The 20221-nt window shown below is 46.5% G+C and overlaps 2 protein-coding genes and 1 pseudogene across 5 annotated transcripts in view; 2 read left to right on the top strand and 1 right to left on the bottom strand.

The window, feature by feature from the left end:
- The window catches only part of SPPL3 (signal peptide peptidase like 3), a 143379-nt gene extending 133666 nt beyond the window's left edge, over window positions 1-9713 (bottom strand). For 2 of the 4 annotated variants that reach the window (XM_033220356.1, XM_033220358.1), the window contains exon 1: window positions 9212-9713. In XM_033220356.1, coding sequence (XP_033076247.1) covers window positions 9212-9234 — 23 coding nt within the window. In that variant the 5' untranslated portion in view covers window positions 9235-9713. The other 2 variants (XM_033220355.1, XM_033220357.1) reach the window with 2 other exon arrangements.
- Window positions 9714-9906: 193 nt separating this feature from the next.
- LOC117089281 lies at window positions 9907-13720 on the top strand. Its single transcript, XM_033220359.1, has 2 exons — window positions 9907-10125; window positions 13294-13720. The coding sequence occupies exons 1-2, from the start codon at window positions 9912-9914 to the stop codon at window positions 13443-13445; spliced, it is 366 nt and encodes a 121-aa protein (XP_033076250.1). The 5' UTR covers window positions 9907-9911; the 3' UTR covers window positions 13446-13720.
- Window positions 13474-18462, top strand: LOC117090780 (annotated as a pseudogene).
- The last annotated feature ends 1759 nt before the right edge of the window (window positions 18463-20221 follow it).

Raw genomic sequence — 20221 nt, 5'->3', positions numbered from 1 at the left:
CCCAAGCCTGAGGCCTCAGATGAAGGGAAGTGGGTGTGCTTGTCGGGCATGATGTGGGATAAGGAAACAGATAAACTGCTGGCCAGGCGCAGTGGCTCACGCCTGTAATCCCAGCACTTTGGGAGGCCGAGGTGGGTGGATTACCTGAGGTCACAAGTTCAAGACTTAGCCTGACTAAAAACCAGCCTCACTAATATGGAGAAAACCTGTCTCTACTAAAAATATAAAAAATTAGCCGGGTGTGGTGGCACATGCCTGTAATCTCAGCTACTAGTCTCCAGCCCAGACAGCAGAGCGAGAGCCCCTCTTAAAAATAAAATAAAATAAAATAAAACTGCTAGCAGCTCCTCCTCAGGCATTTTAGAAGGGCAGAAATCAAAAAAAAAAAAAAAGAAGGGTAGAAAACCGTACCATGCATTCCAAAGAAAAGCAGGGCAAGATGAGAACTATCCACTCTGCTGTTCTTTCTTCATTTAAGCAGATTATGAAGGAAAATGTCTTCAAAATCAAGATAAAACTAACATGAAAAAACAGGTTGGGCGTGGTGGCTCATACATGTAATCCCAGCACTTTGGGAGGCAGAGGTGGGTGGATCACCTGAGATCAGGAGTTTGAGATCAGCCTGGCCAACATGGTGAAACTCTGTCTCTACGAAAAATGCAGAAATTGCCGAGTGTGTTGGCGCGCAGCTATAATCCCAGCTACTCAGGAGGCTGAGGCAGGAGAATCGCTTGAACCTAGGAGGTGGAGGTTGCAGTGAGCCAAGATCGTGCCACTGTACTCCAGCCTGGGTGACAAAAGCAAAACTCCATCTCAAAAAAAGAAAAGAAACATAGCTTTATTCCTTATCTTTCTTCTTGTGGAACGTAGCCATGGACTATGAAACTTATAAATCAGTGACAACTTGGAGACCATTACTTCTTTTTATATAACATTATGTGACATTCTCAATACAAAGGACATAAGTGCTGGCTAAACTGTGAAACAAGAAGTCATTTCTATAGTGAGGAACTCTATCTGGAACCTATCTGGCTCTAACAAATAATGTAGAGCACACACAGCATGCTTCAGGGAGCACTTTGCAATGTACGAAGCATTTTTATGTACATCATCTCACTAAATCCTCACAACGACCCTGTGGAGCACAACAGGTATAACTATTGTACCAAATACAACACCAGGACTAAGACATGGCTAGGTCACAGTTAACTAGAGATGAAAACCACCCTCACATTAAATATTTCCCGATTAGAAGAAACCATAACAGAATGAGGTGCTCATATCTCAAGATTTCAAATGAAAATTTAATGAGTGGCATAACACAACTGAATACTTTTTGAATAATCACTTACACTCGATACAATTCAAAATATGTAAAAACAACTAGGACACACCTCCACTTCAGAGCACTTAAAAAACAAATCCTTTGGTGGTTCCTCACTATACATGCTGGAACTCCAAAAGAGAGATAATTAAGTTTTCCTACCAGGTTAAGGAAAACTCTACAAACCAAGAAATGGGATTTTTCCATAAGGTCTCCATTAGGCTAAGGCATATTCCTTGGTCTAATACCTTGAAGATACCTACAAAAACTTTTTCTTAGGGGCTCAACCTAGTCATACCACAACAATGAAGTGGGACTGTTTCATTTTAAGCTGTGGCCCTAGTTTGACTTATTAATAAAATGTGAGAGGTAACAATTCATTGAGAGGATTGTAGGGACTAACTGTAGATTTTTCCCTGTAAAACTGAACTTGATCATTTGGAGCCCCTCTGAGCTCCTCAGAGGTTAAAATTCCAGAAGACAAATATTCTGCCTCTAACTCTTTAAGTGAGAATAAGAAAATACATTACAGAAAGTGAAAGTTAGCTGGGCGTGGTGCCTCATGCCTGTAATCCCAACACTTTGGGAGGCTGAGGCAGGCATCATGAGGTCAGGAGTTCGAGACCAGCCTGACTAACATGGTGAAACCCCGTCTCTACTAAAGATACATAAAAAAAAAAATTAGCCGGGCGAGGTGGTGCGCACCTGTAATCCCAGCTTCTTGGGAGGCCAAAGCAGGAGAATTGCTTGAACCTGGGAGGTGGAGGTTGCAGTGAGCCGAGATCGCACGACTGCACTCCAGCCTGGGTCACAGGGTGAGACTCCGTCTCAAAAAAAAAAAAAAAAAAAAGAAAAGAAAGTGAAAGTTGCAAACAATTTATACATACATCACATACAATCAGCATTTTAAATTCCTAAGAAAGAACCATTAAACTCTAGAAACATCAAAAATAGATTATTGAATTTTAAAAATCAAATTATACTTATAGCTTTACTGTCATGACAGCAGTCACAAAAAGTTTCAGATGCCAAAAGCAGCCAACTAAATAAAACGGCACTTGGTTATTAACACTCTCTCTTCTTAAGACATCTCTAAATTTTCAAGAGATGGTTTGGTAAAACAGATATGAACGATGAGAATGAAATAATTTATTATTAATGTTGAAATAAAATACAAATATATGGATCTACACGTCACAATCCAATGGCATTTGTCATCTCTAAAATAAATGATCATGTAAAAATCTTTTTGAGAAATGCATGATCATTAAGCATTTAAATTCACAGTACTACCTGATACTTACAGGTTGATATGGTTACACTCTCCAGCTTTCTTTACCCCCTGAACGCTTTATAACAAACCTTGAGGAAAATGATTTAAATATAAATTCATGGTGTTAACTTTGGCTAATTTTAGTTTAAATCACACATCACCCAAACAACATTATCATAGCACTTTAACTATAGTAGGCAAAATACGTTTTTAAAATAATGAGCAAGGGCCAGGCGTGGAGGCTCACGCCTGTAATTCCAGCACTTTGGGAGGCCGAGGCGGGTAGATCATGAGGTCAGGAGATGGAGACCATCCTGGCTAACACAGTGAAACCCCAACTCTACTAAAATTACAAAAATTAGCCGGACATAGTGGCAAGCGCCTGTAGTCCCAGCTACTTGCAAGGCTGAGGCAGCAGAATTGCTTGAATCCGGGAGGCAGAGGTTGCAGTGAGCCAAGATTATCCCACTGCACTCCAGCCTGGGCTACACAGTGAGACTCCATCTCAAAAAATAATAATAATAATGAGCAAATCTTCTAAAGTCTATAAGGCTAGATATACATTTTCAACTATTTTCTCTCTGAAAAACTTCCATCAGCTACAGTCGGATATGATCAACAGATACAACAATACACAACAGTAATCCAAAAGTAGAACTGACTTCTACTAGATACGGAGACCTGTGTTATTGGTCATTCTCAGGTTTAGTAATATTTGTAAATACCTGACATGTAATGTCCATTATCACAACAATACATCACCTCAATATAATACAGCCCTGAGATTAGAACTTAAAATTAGTAGCATGGGCCAGGCATGGTGGCTCATGCCTGTAATCCCAGCACTTTGGGAGGCCAAGGTGGGTGGATTGCTTGAGGTCAGGAGTTTGAGACCAACCTGGCCAATATGGCAAAACCTCATGTCTACAACAAAAAATTAGCTGGGCACTGTGGAGCGTGCCTGTAGTCCCATCTACTCGGGAGGCTGAGGCACGAGAATTGCTCAAACCTGGGAAGTGGAGGTTGCAGTAAGCCGAGATCGCGCCACCACACTCCAGCCTGGACAGAGCAAGACTCTGTCTTTAAAAAAAAAAGAAAAAAAGATGGGCAGCACAGAGCAGCCACCTACTTGTATCTATTAAACGCCAAGCACTGGAGAGAGTACCAGAACAGAAAGGGTTTTATCCTTATGTAGCTTATTTTGTTTATTGTCTGTTATCCCTCAGAGACACATACGAGATCAGACCATGAAGAACCACACTAAAGAATCTGGGTTTTATTCTAAGTGTGGCCAAAACCCATACTTTTAAGCAGAGAACTGGCAAGATTTGACTTAGGCTGTTAGAAGGCCAAGAAGGTACCAACAGGTAGATAATGCAAGAAACCCAGCAAAGAGGCCAATACAGGAACTCAAGCAAGAGGGCTGGCTTACAGTAAAGACTGTGGAAACATTAAGTGGACAGATTCAGTGTCAGAATTTTGGTGTTAGATAATCCTCATTTTGAGCCCTTTACGATTTACACCCTTGGGCAAGTTACTTATACGCTTTGAGTCTCAATTTCCTTACTTAGCAATGCTTGTAAAACTCTATCACATAGAAAATACACAAGTTATTACGATAGTACTTTGGTAACAAAACTCACTTAAAGGAGTTCAAATAAATTGACTTCCTTTTCCCTCACACCAACATTAGTAATGTTTAGCAGGGCTCAATAACAGTTATATATAAGTACCACATTTTGCTTCATCAAGAGACGAGTTCCTGTTTCTCACAGAACTTACACTACTGCTCATAAATATACAGGAAGCAAGGTGTTTTTCTCAAATTAATAAAAGTCTAGTTAGCACACTCAATCTGTGTTTTCACACGCATTCTTTTACTTCCTCAGTGCATGTGAGAAAAAAGGCTATACGCAGAATCTTGTAGTTAAATTGTGATAAAGATTCTGGTGTTACGAATTATTTCCATTTATTTTGTCAATAGCTTTTATTTAGGACTTTAATAAAGGATGGCATTCCTCATTCTTGCAGCACTGGTACATCAGGAAACCAAGTTACCAAAAGCCCTCTTTGATAAGTACATGGGTTATAAACACTTACCTTTCATTCAGTAGCATTCTCCTTATGTGTAATAGTCTTTCAACAAAGAATGAAGCATCCTGAAATTCAGTGTCATATTTACCACTCGGTATTTACTAAGCAGGGGCTATGTGTACTACAATGTGCTAGGCACTATGGGAGAACCAAGGTTAGTGTTACATGGTCCTTACACTCAAGGAGTTTACAATCTAGTTAGGAGATTAGGTATTTACATGAGATAAGGAAGGAATGATGCAGACAAAACTGTAAGTATTAAAAATAAAAAGATCGCTGGGAGCGGTGGGTCACGCCTATAATCCCAGCACTTCGGGAGGCTGAGGCCGGCGGATGACCTGAGGTCAGGAGATCAAGACCATCCTGGCTAACCTCTTCTCTACTAAACTACAAAAAATTAGCCAGGCGTGGTGGCGGGTGCCTGTAATCCCAGCTACTGGGGAGGCTAAGGCAGGAGAGTCACTTGAACCTGGGAGGCGGAGGTTGCAGTGAGCCGAGATGGCACCACTGCACTCCAGCCTGGGCGACAGAGCAAGACCCTGCCTCAAAAAAAAACTATATCATTTTCATATGGAGTGGTCAGAAAATGCTTCACAGCTAAGCAGAATTTGAGTTGAACCCTTGAGTACAGAATTTTGATGGAATTTGCTAGGAAGATAGCAAGCACACATGAACTTACATATAAGGGCTTTTTTGAAAAAACTTTTTATCCTGAAAAAATTTAAACATGTAAAAGTCAACAGAACAATAAACCTCCACGTACTCATCACCCAGCTCCAGTAATGATCAACTCATTACTAATAATTTACATGTCTTATTATATGAAAATCCTAAAGGAGCCCATCTGCATACGCCTTTACATTCTTCACCGATTCCATCCTCAGACAAATCGATAGTGGCACAACAGTCTCCACAGTTTGGTTTTTCCAAAGGTCGCATACAAATAAAAAGCACAAGTCTGTTTAAAAAAATAAAGCGGGGCCGGGCAGGGTTGCTCATGCCTATAATCCCAGCACTTTGGGAGGCCAAAGCAGGCAGATCACTTGGGCTGAGTTCAAGACCAGCAAGCGCAACATGGCGAAACAAAAAAATGCAATCATCAGCCGGGCGTGGTGGGGCACGCCTGTAGTTCCAGCTACTCAGGAAACCGAGGTAGGAGGATCGCTTAAGCCCTGGAGGCGCTGCTGTGACCTTGCCACTGCACTCCAGCCTGCATGACAAAGTGAGACCCCATTTCAAGGGGGGAAAAAAAAAAAAAGAGATCAATTGCCGGGCATGGAGGCTCACGCCTGTAAGCCCAGCATTTTGGGAGGCCAAGGCAGGCAGATTGCTTGAGGTCAGGAGTTCAAGACCAGCCTAGGCAACACGGCAAAACCCTCTCTCTAGTAAAAATACAAAAAAAAAAAAACAACTAGCAGACGTGGTTGCGCACGTCTGTGGTCCCAGCCACCTGCGGGGGGCTGAGGCAGGAGGATCATCTGAACCTGGGAGGCAGAGGCTGCAGTGAGCAATGAGCTTAGATCGGGCCACTGCATTCCAGCCTGGGTGAAAGAGCGAGACCTGTCTCACACACACACACAAAAAGTAATCAACTCGATTGTTTGCACAAGCCAAAGGAAGAGAGACAAAGATAACTGCAAAATGACGGATAATCCAAAAATCAGTTTACGCAGACTACTGGAATACCTTTTTCCATACTTATATTTCAATAAGAATGAGTAAAATGATGGGAGAATTCATGTCAGACAAAATAGAGCATCACAAGTGAAGTACTTAAAACATATCACTTGGCCTCCCAAGCCTGTTTCTTCCTCTATAAAATAGGGAAGTATCACCTACCTCAGAAACTTGTGAGAATTAAATGTGTATATTTAATGCCATGTGTATAGCTCCTTATTTTATTACATTATTAGTCAGTTGACTCAGGAACAACTATTAAATAGGAAGCTGTGGCCGGGCACGGTGGTTCATGCCTGCAATCCCAGCACTTTGGGAAGCTGAGGCGGACAGATCACAGGGTCAGGAGTTCGAGACCACCCTGGCCAACATGGTGAAACCTCATCTATACTAAAATTACAAAAAAAGCTGGGCATGGTGGCACATGCCTGTAGTCCCAGCTACTCGAGAGGCTGAGGCACATGAACTGCTTGCACCTGGGAGGCGGAGGCTGCAGTGAGCCAAGATGGCGCCACTGCACTCCAGCCTGGGTGACAGAGCAAGACTGTCTTAAAAAAAAAAAAAAAAAAGGAAACTGCCCGTTTCCCCAGTCTCCCCTTATATGCCACCCTCTCTCCAGATCATGTAAAAATTTTCTCCATCTCAAAAACCTGCTAAAGGTGAGGGGCTACGCTCCCTGATTTCAAGGAGTTTCTTTGCCTGTAAAGCAAACAGAGCGGACCCTGAAGGAAGTATTTTAGTAGAATAAATGTGTAAACTGTCAAACTTCACAAAGTAATCCCTCCTTAATAGAGCCAACTAATGTCAGAGAGAGGTAGTGTGCGTCCAACCTACCTAGTAAAACATTTTCATTTTCCCCATTTCTTGAGCACTGAGTTTTCTATTCTTTCAACCATCCGTGGCCTTTGTACAGCACAGTAAAAACAGCAAAGCAGCCATTAGGACTCTCAGGGCCACAGCCATTAGGGCCAGAGTATGCGAAGCTCAAGATGAGTAACCACAAGGCATGACAAAAACACCTTCACCTTCATTTCTTACCCTGTCCAGAAGGAAGGTGAAACTGTAATCTTGTGTTCCCTATGACCTGCTACTGAAAGGCAGCTCTCTGTCACTCAAAACTATGAAATTAGCTTAAACCTCTTCTTAGAGCACGTGTTCACCAAGATTTTAATTCCTCCTTTAGGGTTACTTTGTCTCTCAGTTACCTTCTTGAGATTGCACATACATCACTGAAGTTCCCTTAAGAATTATCCTCTTCAATCCCCAACTCCCTTTCTCTATGTGAAGACACAATGAGTTACTGACTTATAACCTCTAACACTATAAATAATCCACTCAAACTCTTCTACCTAAAACCATTCCTTATTTTCAGGCATTATCCATTTCTTGGATGTTTCTCTAGGATAATTAAAATTAATATAGTAAGATCTGCGGCACTTCACAGTTTGCCAAGTGCTTTCTAAATGTACTCAATCTTTACAGGCTATGGAAAAGGTAATTCCCTCTACTTTATAGGTAAGGAAAAAGGACCGACGAATTCACAATCATGTCGTATCAACAAAGCAAGTTGATGGCAAACCGGACCTCCGAAATAGGTCTTCCAACTTCACACGCCATGCTCTTCTCATTCTATTATGCTCTTTTCTAAGAAGGGAATGTCTACAGTTCTGTCCCAAACCACACTTGCTTCAAGAGTAAACCATTTCCAACCATTTCTCTAGACTGCAGCCAGGTCCCCCACTCCTACAATCATGCCATTTCTTGCTTCCTCACTCTCCAGCTATGACTTCCTTCTCACTACCCGATTTCCACTCTTCATGGAATCTGCCATCATTCCTTCAACCCGTCATCCAAATATCCCACCTCTGCATGCTAAAGACCTCTTACTATCCTTCTCCCAAACCCTGGCACTCCCTTCTCCGGAAATGCAGGTTGTCACCCCATAAACTACATAGTAGCTTCTTACTTCTCGGTCCTTAATAAACTACATAGTAGCTTCTCGCTTCTCGGCCCTTAACGAGCTACTTACTAACTTTAAAAGCCCCACAGAAATGAACTTAACTTGCAGGTCCTCCACCTCCACACTTGGCCCTGGGCGCCATTCCTCTTAAAATAATAGTACTAACCCTTACAAAGAGACTCTGCCCATGCCCCACTGTCACCAACGAATTCCTAAACAGGTTCTTCAAACAGGTTCCTCTTCCAACCTCTTCGAAGACCAGTGACTCCCCTCCAAGGTTCGCGGACTCTCCCCGCGCAGTTTTCCTCCCCTCACTCCCGGGCCTCTGCCCACCTCACCAACTCTCCCTGCGCTCCCTGTCCCAGAGCTAAGCAGCGGCCCCGCAGCTGCGGCGGCTGCTCCACTCTCCCAACTTAGGAAGTTCTGCCTCTATCACCTGTTCTCACTAGAGCTTCCTGTCATTTCAGCGGCCCACCTTTGCCCTGGCCTGCCTCTCTCCACCCTTTCGAGTCCTCCTGCCCAGGAAACATCCCACGAGTCAGTTCCGGGGTGCCGGTCGGATTCAACTTCCCATCCGTGGGATTCCCACCCCCGGGGTCGTGCTCCCCTTCTCCATCACCTGCTCCGCCCATAGCCAGATGACATCCGCCGCTGCCGCCGCTGCCTCCTCCTCCATCCCCCTTCTTGGATGCCGGGTCCCCGGCCACTCACCGCCTTCCGCGCGCGCCAGCCGCCCCCTCCGGTGGGGAAGAGGGGGGCGTGCACCCCAACCCGCGCCCCCCGCACGACACGCACCTGTTCCTCCTCCTCCCCTCGGCGGGCCGCGCCGGCACCCCGACCCCCACCCTCGCCGCGCCCCGGCCTCCTGGAGCCCCGCACTCACCACGAGTAGGTCTGCTCCGCCATGGCGCTGCCTCTCGTGGGCTCCGCTGCAGGCTGTGGCCGGGCCCGGCGGCGGGTTCGCTCGGGCCGTAGCTGAAGGCGCGGCCGGGGTCCGGTGCTTGCTCGCTCGCTGGCTCGCTGGTTGCACGGCAGGCCGGGAAGGCGACAGGCGGGGAGAGGCCGGGCTCCGAGGCGGCCCCGCTCCCTGGGCCCCGGGGCGGGGCGGGCTCCGCTCTCGGCCTCCCTCACCCGCGGCGGCGGCGGCGGCTCCGCTGCAGCTCCAAACCCAACATGGCGGCGGCGGCGCGGAGAACAAGGGGGCCCCGGGGCGGGCGAACGGCAAGATGGGCCCGTGCTCACTGCGCGCCGGGCCGCAGGAGCGCCGCGCTCGGGCGGCGGCGGCGGCGGCCGGGGGACATGGCCGGCGGGCGGAGGCGGCGGCAGCTGAGGGGGGCGCTAGGCGATGAGGCGAGGCCACTCGATCACACCCGCCGAGGGGAGGAGGGGCGGAGGCGGGGACGAGCCTTGGCCCTGCGCGGGTCACGTTCCCAAAACACGCTCACGTGACCCCCGCCACGCCCCTCGAGCCGGGCCCATGCGCGGAGACTTCGGCTAGTGGGTTCTAGGCGGCTGCTGCTCTCGCAGCCCGAGCTGTTGGGCCGCCTCCCGCTGCCTGGTGCCGCCCCCCTCCCCACGCGGAGATGTCGCCTCGGGTACCCTCTTCCGCCCCTTTCCGAGGGGCTGCTGCACCAGCCAATCGGGAACCCCGATGCGCGTCTGTTGGCTGCCACTCAGCTGTCAACCGTCAGTCAACAGTCTGCTGGCCACAGGCGCCCCAACTGTCAGTCAACCTGTCAGTCAGCAGGCAGAGGGCTGCATTCTTTCGTTCGTATATTCCTTGGTTCATTCATTCAGGTAGCAAATATTCCAGGCAGCCAACCTTTATTGCGCCCAGGCCCGGGACCAAGTCGGATACCCCACGCTTGCCTTAACTCAATCAATCAACAGATATTTGTTGGGTGCCAACCATGTGTCAACCCACTGTGCCTTCCTAGAGCTTACATTCTAGAGGAAGAGACATAGTCCAAGCTCACAAATAAAATAAGATAATTTCAGATGCTGCTAAGTTTTACAAAAACACGTTGTGTTTTTTTGTTTTGTTTTGTTTTGTTTTTTGTTTTTTGAGATGAAATCTCGCTCTGTCGCCCAGGCTGGAGTGCAGTGGCGCGATCTCGGCTCACTGCAAGCTCTGCCTCCCAGGTTCACGCCATTCTCCTTCCTCAGCCTCCCGAGTAGCTGGGACTACAGGCGCCCGCCACCACGCCCGGCTAATTTTTTGTATTTTTAGTAGAGACGGGGTTTCACCGTGTTAGCCAGGATGGTCTCGATCTCCTGACCTCGTGATCCGCCGGCCTCGGCCTCCCAAAGTGCTGGGATTACAGGCGTGAGCCACCACTAACACAAAGTGAGGGAACAGAGAGTGAGTAGAAGTGTGGGTTACTTTAGATAGGGTGGTCAAGGAAGGCCTCGCTTAGGACGTGACATTTGAGCTGATATTAAATGATGGCAGAGAGCTGGCCTTGCAAAGATCCACAGGAAAAGAGTTCCTGGCAGAGGGAACAGCAAGGGCAGAAAGCTCAGGAAACCGTCCATTTGGAGGACTGGAAGCAGGCACAGAAGTAAACACAGTAGAGCTAGACCAGAGACCAACAGCGTGAATCTGGGACTTGGAGGGAGAAATTAATTGAGGCCCCAGGTACTGGGGAATGCTTCCCCAGAAGTGGTGAAGCCCTCTGAAAGGGTGAGAGGCTTATCAAAGAAAAGGCATTCTTTGGGCCGGGCACAGGGACTCACACCTGTAATCCCAGCACTTTGGGAGGCCAAGGCGGGCGGATCATGAGGTCAGGAGATCGAGACCATCCTGGTTAACACAGTGAACCCAGTCTCTACTAAAAATACAAAAAATTAGCCGGGCATGGTGGCGGGCGCCTGTAGTCCCAGCTACTCGGGAGGCTGAGGCAGGAGAATGGCTTGAACCCGGGAGGCGGAGCTTGCAGTGAGCCAAGATCAGGCCACTGCACTACAGCCTGGGCGACAGAGCGAGACTCCATCTCAAAAGAAAAAAAAGAAAAAAAGAAAGAAAGAAAAGGCATTCTAGGAAGATAGAATGGCGTGAAGTAAGGCCCAATTCAAGGTGAGCTTGAATCCAAGAGTCGAATGGGTGATTTGTGCTGGAGTGTTGAGAGAAGATACTGAAGAGATGCACTGAGGCCAGATGTTGAGGGTCCAGCTAAGCCTCCCTGCCAGTTACTGTGTTTGTGAATAAAAGTGATTAACCAGTGCAGCTTCAGAATCTAGAAACATGCCTGGGCAACAGATAACACTAACCCTCCTGGACACCCCTCCACACCCACCCTTCACTCCCCCGTTTCTCTGCAGAAGGCGAAACTCACACACCTGAAACCAACGTACTCAAGCTTCTCTGCAGCTTGCCCAACTTTAGGCCAGAATTGAGCTCTGCTCCAGTTTCCCAGGGCCTGCCCAGGCATACAGGGAACACCACACCCTGAATCTATCTCCAAATGGATCAGCTGGCCATTGCCCATACATCTGCTACTTGCTTGTTCCCCAAGGGAAACCCTTTAAAGAGAAAGCCAAGTACACTTTCCCTTCAGAAGCAAGCGCTCCTTCCTTATTCCCCCACTGCCAGGTGCCAGGACCAGTTAGGTTCCAAGTGTTTCCTCCAAAGCTCTGTCAGAGAGCCCTGGGAAAAGGCTCACTGGTAAGATCGGGTCCAGGCTGGGCTCGATGGCTCACGCCGGTAATCCCAGCTCTTTGGGAGGCCAAGAAAGGTGGATCATGAGGTCAAGAGATCGTGACTATCCTGGCCAACATGGTGAAACCCTGTCTCTACTAAAAATACAAACATTAGCTGGGCGTGGTGGCCCATGGCTATAGTCCCAGCTACTTGGGAGACCTGAGGCAGTAGAATTGCTTGAACCGGGGAGTGGAGGTTGCAGTGAGCCGAGATCGCGCCACTGCACTCCAACCTGGCGACAGAGTGAGACTCCGTCTCAATAAAAAAAAAAGATCAAGTTCCAGGGGAGAGTTTGAGGCAGGGCAACAAGAAAATATGAGATCGTCAGGGACCCTTATTCTCGTTATTCACAGGAAGACACCAGCCTGCAAAGACCTGTCCAGCCATAAACCCACCAGATGTAGGGATATCAAGGGGAGATGAGAAAACAAAGGGGCTAAATTCTTTTTAAAATTTTTTTAAATTTAATTAATGTTTTTGTTTGTTTGTTTTTGAGACAGAGTCTTGCTCTGTCACTCAGGCTGGAGTGCAGTGGTGTGATCTCCGCTCACTGCAACCTCTGCCTCCCAGGTTCAAGCGATTCTCTTGCCTCAGCCTCCCGAGTAGCAGGGATTATAAGCGTGCACTACCACATCTAACTAATTTTTTGTTTTTAGTAGAGATGGAGTTTCACCCTGTTGGCTAAACTGATCTCAAACCCCTGGCCTCAAATGATCCGCCCACCTCAGCCTCCCAAAGTGCTGGGATTACAGACATGAGCCACCACGCCCAACCAGGGCCTAAATTCTTGACATTCATTTAGCTCTTACAACGTTGCCAAGTGATTTTACAGAAAGCCAACTGTGTCCTTGAACGTGACACAGTCATTCTGAGTCTCGAAGGAGCACAGAGTGAGGCTTTAGGTCCCATGGAAGAGGCCAGAAGCTGTTGGAAGTGGCTTTGGGTGATGCAGAAGCCTTTTCTTTGGAGAGCTAAGAACAAAAGAGATCAGACATGTCACTTTTGAAATAAAAATGCCACGCTGAGCCTCTGGGCGATTCACTCGGGCTTTGGTTCCCAGTGAGTCACAGAAGTGAAAGCCAAGTGGAAAGTTGGTGCTGGATGAATGAAACGGGAGCTGCTGGAGTAGGAAAGTCGAGGCCTTCCCAGAAGCAAAGGGGCCATTCTTTTCAGTGGGAAAAAATCTGGTGGAAGAAAGGAGGGAGAAGGGGTTTGGTGAAGGTACAGTGAATGAGGAGAGGTTTTCTTCTCTCTGTCTGAACCAGAGACCTCCGAAGTGTTTCTTGAGGAAGTGTGGCTACAGACCCTACAAGAACCCACAAGCACTTGCCAGGGCCGGGATGGTGTTCAGGCCATGGAAATACCGTGTAGCTGGTCCCAGGAAGATGAAGTGTGGGCCCAGAGACTCATGGCTTGAGCATCTCAGGCTAAGGTTGCCTTAGTAGATGGCACCTCCAGATCCTAGTCAACATCTCTACAGGTTTGAAGTCGCCCCAGAGGGCAAGGTTGGAATAAATTGAAGTCTGTGGCTTGGCTGTGAGCTGCCCAAACTATGGCATCTGGGGAGAGACTTTTTAATTTTTTTTAATTTGCATTTTATTTTGAGACAGAGGCTTGCTCTGTCATATGGGTTGGAATGCAGTGGCATAATCTCAGCTCACTGAAACCTCCACCTCCCGGGTTCAAGCCGTTCTACTGCCTCAGCCTCCCAAGTAGCTGGGATTATAGGCACCCATCACCATGCCCCGCTACTTTTTGTATTTTTAGTAGAGACGGGGTTTCACCATGTTGGCCAGGCTGGTCTCAAACTCCCAGTTGTATCTGTGGCACCTCTGGGCCTCAGCCAGGCAGGTGTGCTTGGCAAGAGACTCAGATATTAGGCTCCCCCCAGGAGGGGTGCTTTGTCTCTCTGCACACCACTGCAGGTGAGAGCGCTACAACGTGTGCAGTGTTTGTTAAAAGAAGCCATGGAGGCTTGATGCGGTGGCTCACGCCTGTAATCCCAGCACTTTGGGAGGCCTAGGCGGCCAGATCACCTGAGGTCGGGAGTTCAAGACCAGCCTGGCCAACATGGAGAAACCCCGTCCCTACTAAAAATACAAAAATTAGCCGAGTGGTAGTGGCACATGCCTGTAAACCCAGCTGCTAGGGAGGCTAAGGCAGGAGAATCGCTTGAACCTGGGAGGTGGAGGTTGCAGTGAGCCGAGATCATGCCATTGTACTGCAGCCTGAGCGACTGAGCGAGACTCCGTCTCAAAAAAACAAAAAGAAAGAAAGAGGCTATGGAGGTGCCTCTAATTATCAACACAGTAATTATAGGATAGCTTCTTCTACCAAGTATGTTCAAAAGAGACTTGGGGAGTCTCCCCCAGGATGGGTCCTCTGCCTTAGGCACAGACTCCGGGGAGCTGGCATTACCAGATCTGTCTGGGCTACCTAAGCATTGTTTCTGAGAACATCAAGGCTCAGGTCTGACCTGGCTCTACCTGTCCCTCCAGCCCATTTCTCCCCTCTGTCATCTACCCCTCGCCCCCACACACATGCATGCGCACTTTGTTCATATTCCGTAATGACCTGCTGGCAGCTTCCCCATGGGCTGTTGTCTTTTTTGCTTCTGAACCTCTGATCAAGTCCAGGAGGTTTCTCATTGGCTTTTTTTTTGTTTGTTTTTTTTAAGACAAAGTCTCACTCTGTCGCCGAGGCTGGTGTGCAGTGGTGCCATCTAAGCTCACTGCAACTTTCGCCTCCTGGGTTCAAGTGATTCTCCTGCTTCAGCCTCCCGAGTAGCTGGGATTACAGTTGCCCACCACCACCATGCCCGGCTAATTGTTTTTTGTATTTTTAGTGGAGACGGGTTTGGCCATGTTGCCCAGGCTGGTCTCAAACTGCTGACCTCAAGTGATCTACCCGCCTTTGCCTCCCAAAGTGCTGGAATTACAGGTGTGAGCCACGGTGCCTGGCCTCCCATTGCCTCTGAACTGCTGCTCATAGTTTTGGGGGCTTGACTGCAATGTCACATCCTCCAGGAAATCTTACTTGACCAAAACCTGGGCTGGGTTAGATACTTCTCTGCATTCTCATCGTCCTCTGAATTTGCCCACATGACACTTGGCATAAGGAACTGTCATCGACCGTTTACTTGTCAGTTTCTCCCTTACCTTGTGAATGCTTCTTGGGAAGGGATTGTAACTTGTTGCCAGTTATAGCCTGTGTGCCCAGCAGAGAGGTTAGCCCAGAATAGAAGCGCGATGTCTGTAGAATGAATGTTTGACTGAAGGGGAAAGCAAGCCAGGATCTAGAACAACTTGTTTTGCCTGATGTCATACTCAACATCCACTTCTGTCCTCCACCACTCCCTCCTTGACTAAGAGTGAGAGTTCTTAAGGGAAGAGAGATACGGGAAGGCAGATCAGAAGTGAGGTATATGGTGAGCTTATTAGACACAGGGTCACTTGCGTTCTTTGAACATGGGTTTTCAGAAAATGTTTTTTAGAGAAGTTTCAGGTTTACAGAAAAATTGATGGGAAAGTACAGAGAGTTCCCATATAGGCCTCTCCCTCCAGTAAATCTCCCCTATTAATCACATGGTATATTAGTGTAGTACATTTGTTACAGTTGATGAGCCAATAATGAGATTAGGTTTTACTCTTCATGTTGTACAGTCTATGGGCTTTGACAAATATACTATGGTATGTAACCACCACTATAATGTTATACGGAATAGTTTCATGGCCCCAAAAATCTCCCACCCTCTGCCCATTCATCCCTCCCTCCCCATCAAATTCTGGCAACCACGAATCTTTTTATTGTCTCCATAGTTTTGCCTATTCCAGAATGTCCTATCATTGGAGTCATACAGCATGTAGCCTTTTCAGGCTGGCTTTTCACTTAGCAGTATACTTTTGATATTTTTCCATGTCTTTTCGTGTTTTGATAGCTCATTTCTCTTTATTGCTGAATAATATTCCATTGTATGAATGTACCAGAGTTTGTTCATCCCTTCACCTATTGAAGGACACTTTGGTTGCTTCCAACTTTTGGCAAGTATGAATAAAGCAGCTCTCAATATTTGTGTGTAGGTTTTTTTTTTTTTTATAGACAGAGTCTGGCTCTGTAGCCCAGGCTGGAGTACAGTGGCTGGATCTCAGCTCACTGCAAGCTCTGCCTCCCGGGTTTGCGCCATTCTCCTGCCTCAACCTCCCAAGTAGCTGGGACTACAGGCGCCCGCTACCTCGCCCGGCTAGTTTTTTGTATTTTTTTAGTAGAGACGGGGTTTCACCATGTTAGCCAGGATGGTCTCGATCTCCTGACCTCATGATCCGCCCGTCTCGGCCTCCCAAAGTGCTGGGATTACAGGCGTGAGCCACCGCGCCTGGCCTGTGTGTAGGTTTTGTGTGGATGTGTTTTCAATTTATTTGGGTATACCATGGATACTATGGATTTTTTGAAAGAATCATGTTTAATTTCCAAATACTTGGGGCTTTCCTGGATATCTTCTTTGTTATTGATGTCTAATTTAATTCTGTTGTGGTCAGAGAATATATTCTGTAAGATTTCAGTCTTCTGAAGCTTATTGAAACTTGTTTATAGCCAACATATGGTTTATTTTAGTGACTATTCCAGATGCAGTTTAGAATAATTCTATTATTTTGGGGTGCGGTGTTCTATAATAGTCAACTAATTCAAGGTGGCTGATAATGTTGTTCAGGTATTCTATGTCCTTACTGATTTTTTTGTCTAGCAGCTCAATCAATTATTAACAGATAATTAAATTTCTAATTATGAATTTGTTTACTTCTTCATTTAATTGTATCCATTTTTCCTTTATGTATTTGGAACTATGATTAGGTTGAGACTTTAAAATTGTTATATCTTCTTAATGAAGTGCCCCTTTTATCATTATGAAACATCTCTCTTAGGTTCTTAGTTTTGAAGTCCACTTTATCTGATATTAATATAGCTTTCTTATGACGTGTGTTTTTATTTTAGGTCATTTTTCCAACCTTTTACTCTCAATCTCAGTGTGGGTTTGTATTTAAAGTATGTGCCAGCCAGGCGCAGTGGCTCATGCCTGTAATCGCAGCACTTTGGGAGGCCGAGGCGTGTGGATCATGAGGTCAGGAGATAGAGACCGTCCTGGCTGACATGGTGAAACCCCTTCTCTACTTTAAAAAAAAAAAAAAACTAGCCAGGCGTGGTGGGTGCCTGTAGTCACCGGTACTCGGGAGGCTGAGGCAGGAGACTGGTGTGAACCCGGGAGGCAGAGTTTGCAGTGAGCCAAGATCGCGCCACTGCACTTCAGCCTGGGAGACAGAGCGAGACTCCATCTCAAAAAATAAATAAATAAATAAATAAACAAACAAACAAATAAATAAAAAGTGTGTGCCAGCTGAGCGCAGTGGCTCACGCCTGTAAACCTAGCAGTTTGGGAGGCTGAGGCGGGTGGATTGTCTGAGCTTAGGAGTTCAAGACCAGCCTGGGCAGCACGGTGAAATCCCGCCTCTACTAAAACACACAAAAAAATTATCCAGGCATGGTGGCGCATGCCTGTAGCTCCAGCTACTCAAGAAGCTGAAGCAGGAGAATTGCTTGAACCTGGGACGCAGAGGTTGCAGTGAGCCAAGATCGCACCACTGCACTCCAGCCTGTGTCTAGCCTGGGCTACAGAGCGACACTCTGTCTCAAAAAAAAAAAAAAAAAGGGACGCAAACACGGCTGAAGAACAACCGCCAGTTGAACTGTTCGTGAAGGCTGGCAGTGATGGGGCCGAGATCGGGAACTGCCCCTTCTCCCAGAGAGAAGTGGGTGCTATGGGTCAAGGGAGTCACCTTCAATGTTACCACCATTGACACCAAGAGATGGACCGAGAGAGTGCAGAAGCTGTGCCCAGGAGGGCAGCTCCCATTCCTGCTGTATGGCACTGAAGTGCACACAGACACCAACGAGATGGAGGAATTTCGGGAGGCAGTGCTGTGCCCTCCCAGATACCCCAAGCTGGCAGCTCTGAACCCTGAGTCCAACACAGCTGGGCTGGACATATTTGCCAAATTTTCTGCCTACATCAAGAATTCAAACTCAGCACTCAATGATAATCTGGAGAAGGGACTCCTGGAAGCCCTGCAGGTTTTAGACAATTACTTAACATCCCCGCTCCCAGAAGAAGTGGATGAAACTAGTGCTGAAGGTGAGGGCATCTCTCAGAGGAAGTTTCTGAATGGCAACGAACTCACCCTGGCTGACTGCAACCTGTTGCCAAAGCTACACATAGTACAGGTGGTGTGTAAGAAGTACTGGCGATTTACCATCCCCGAGGCCTTCCCCGGAGTGCATAGGCACTTGAGCAACGCTTATGCACGGAAGAATCTGCCTCCACCTGCCCAGGTGGCGAGGAGATCAAGCTCGCCTATGAGCAAGGGGCCAAGGCCTTCAAATAAGCCCCTCCTGGGACTTCCTCAACGCCCTCCGTTTTCTCCACAAAGGCCCCGGTGGTTTCCACATTGCTACCCAAGGGACACACTCCAAAATGGCCAGTGGGCAGGAAATCCTGGAGCCCTTGTTCTGGGATGGTGTGGTGGAAGAGGGGATGAGGGAAAGAAATGGGGGAGCTGGGTACGATTTTTATTGTGGGGTGGCATGGGCAGGACAACATATTTCAGTAACAAAATAGAGAAAAAAATGAAAACATAAATAAGCAGCCACTTAAGAAATAAAGAAAAAATTTTAAATACAATTTTAAAACATTTACTCACCTGTTTATCATCTCAAGTATTTTTTATTCCTCTCTATATTTCTGAGTTTTTATCCGATATCATCTCCTTCAGCCAGATGAGCTTTCTTTGATGTTTCTTTTTTTTTTTTTTCTGAGACGGAGTCTCATTCTGCTGCCCAGGCTGGAGTGTGGTGGCATGATCTCGGCTCACTGCAGCCTCTGCCTCCTGGGTTCAAGGGATTCTCCTGGCTCAGCCCCCCGAGTAGCTGGGATTACAGGTGCCTACCAGCACGCCTGGCTAATTTTTGTTTTTGGTAGAGATAGGGTTTCACCATGTTTGCCAGGCTGGTCTCAAACTCCTGACCTCAAATGATCCGCCCTTCTCAGCCTCTCAAAGTATTGGGATAACAGGCATGAGCCTCCATGCCCTGCTGATGTTCCTTATAATACAGGTCTGCTGGTGACAAACTCAGTTTTTGTTTATCTGATAATGTCTCTATTTTGTCTTCATTTTTGAAGGATAGTGTTACTGGATATAGAAATCTAATTTGAGTGTCTGTTTTCATTCTTTCTCTTTCTTCTCTTTCTCCCTCTGTACTTTAAAGATGTTGATCCATGGGTTCAAACATCCACTGTTGGCAATGAATAGTCAGCTGTCATTTGAATCATAGTTCTTATTTTTAATGTATCATTTTTCTCTGGCTGTTTTCAATATTTTTCTCTTTACCTTTAGGTTTTAGAAAGTTGACTATGCCATGCCTTGGCAGATTGTTTTGTTCAGGTTGCTTGGGCTTCACTGAGATTTTTGAATCTATAAATTTGTCTTTGAATAAATTTGAGAAATCAGCACACACTTTGTCAAATATTTTAATGCCCCTTTCTACCTCTTCTATTTTTCTAAAATTCAAATTACATATGGTATACATAATTTTTTAATTTTTATTTTTAACATTTAGAAAAGATGGAGTTTCACTCTTGTCAACTAATCTGGAGTACAATGGTGTGATCTTGGGTCACTGTAACCTCCGCCTCCTGGGTTCAAGCAATTCTTTTGCATTAGCCTCCTGAGTAGCTGGGATTACAGGCATGTGCCACCACACCAGGCTAATTTTTGTATTTTTAGTAGAGACAGGGTTTCTCTGTGTTGGTCAGGCTGGTCTCAAACTCTCAACCTCATGTGATCTGCTTGCCTCGTCCTTCCAAAGTGCTGGGATTACAGGAGTGAGCCACTGTGCCCAGCAATTTTTGTGTTGTTAGTAGAGATGGAGTTTCACCATGTTGGCCAGGCTGGGTATATAGAACTTTTAATGTTGCCTCCCAAATCCATAAAACTCTGTTTAATTTTTTCAGTTTTTTTTTAACTCTCTGGTCTTTAGAATAAATAATTTGTATTGCTTTATCTTTATATTCACTAACTCCTTCCTTTGTAATCTTCATTCTGCTATTAAATATATCAAGTTGATTTTTCATTTCAGTTATTGTAC

This window comes from Trachypithecus francoisi, unplaced genomic scaffold, assembly GCF_009764315.1.
Source record: "Trachypithecus francoisi isolate TF-2019V2 unplaced genomic scaffold, Tfra_2.0 Lachesis_group11, whole genome shotgun sequence".
In the NCBI taxonomy this organism is placed as follows: Eukaryota; Metazoa; Chordata; class Mammalia; order Primates; family Cercopithecidae; genus Trachypithecus; species Trachypithecus francoisi.
This window is presented reverse-complemented; position numbering and strand designations above follow the sequence as displayed.

What these genes read in the sequence shown, in the direction of transcription:
- LOC117089281 (XM_033220359.1), top strand. Translation starts at nt 9,912, where the DNA reads ATGTCGCCTCGGGTACCCTCTTCCGCCCCTTTCCGAGGGGCTGCTGCA. An exon ending in TCCTTGGTTCATTCATTCAG is followed by an intron (nt 10,126 to 13,293) that starts GTAGCAAATATT and finishes TGTCTGAACCAG; the next exon opens with AGACCTCCGAAGTGTTTCTT.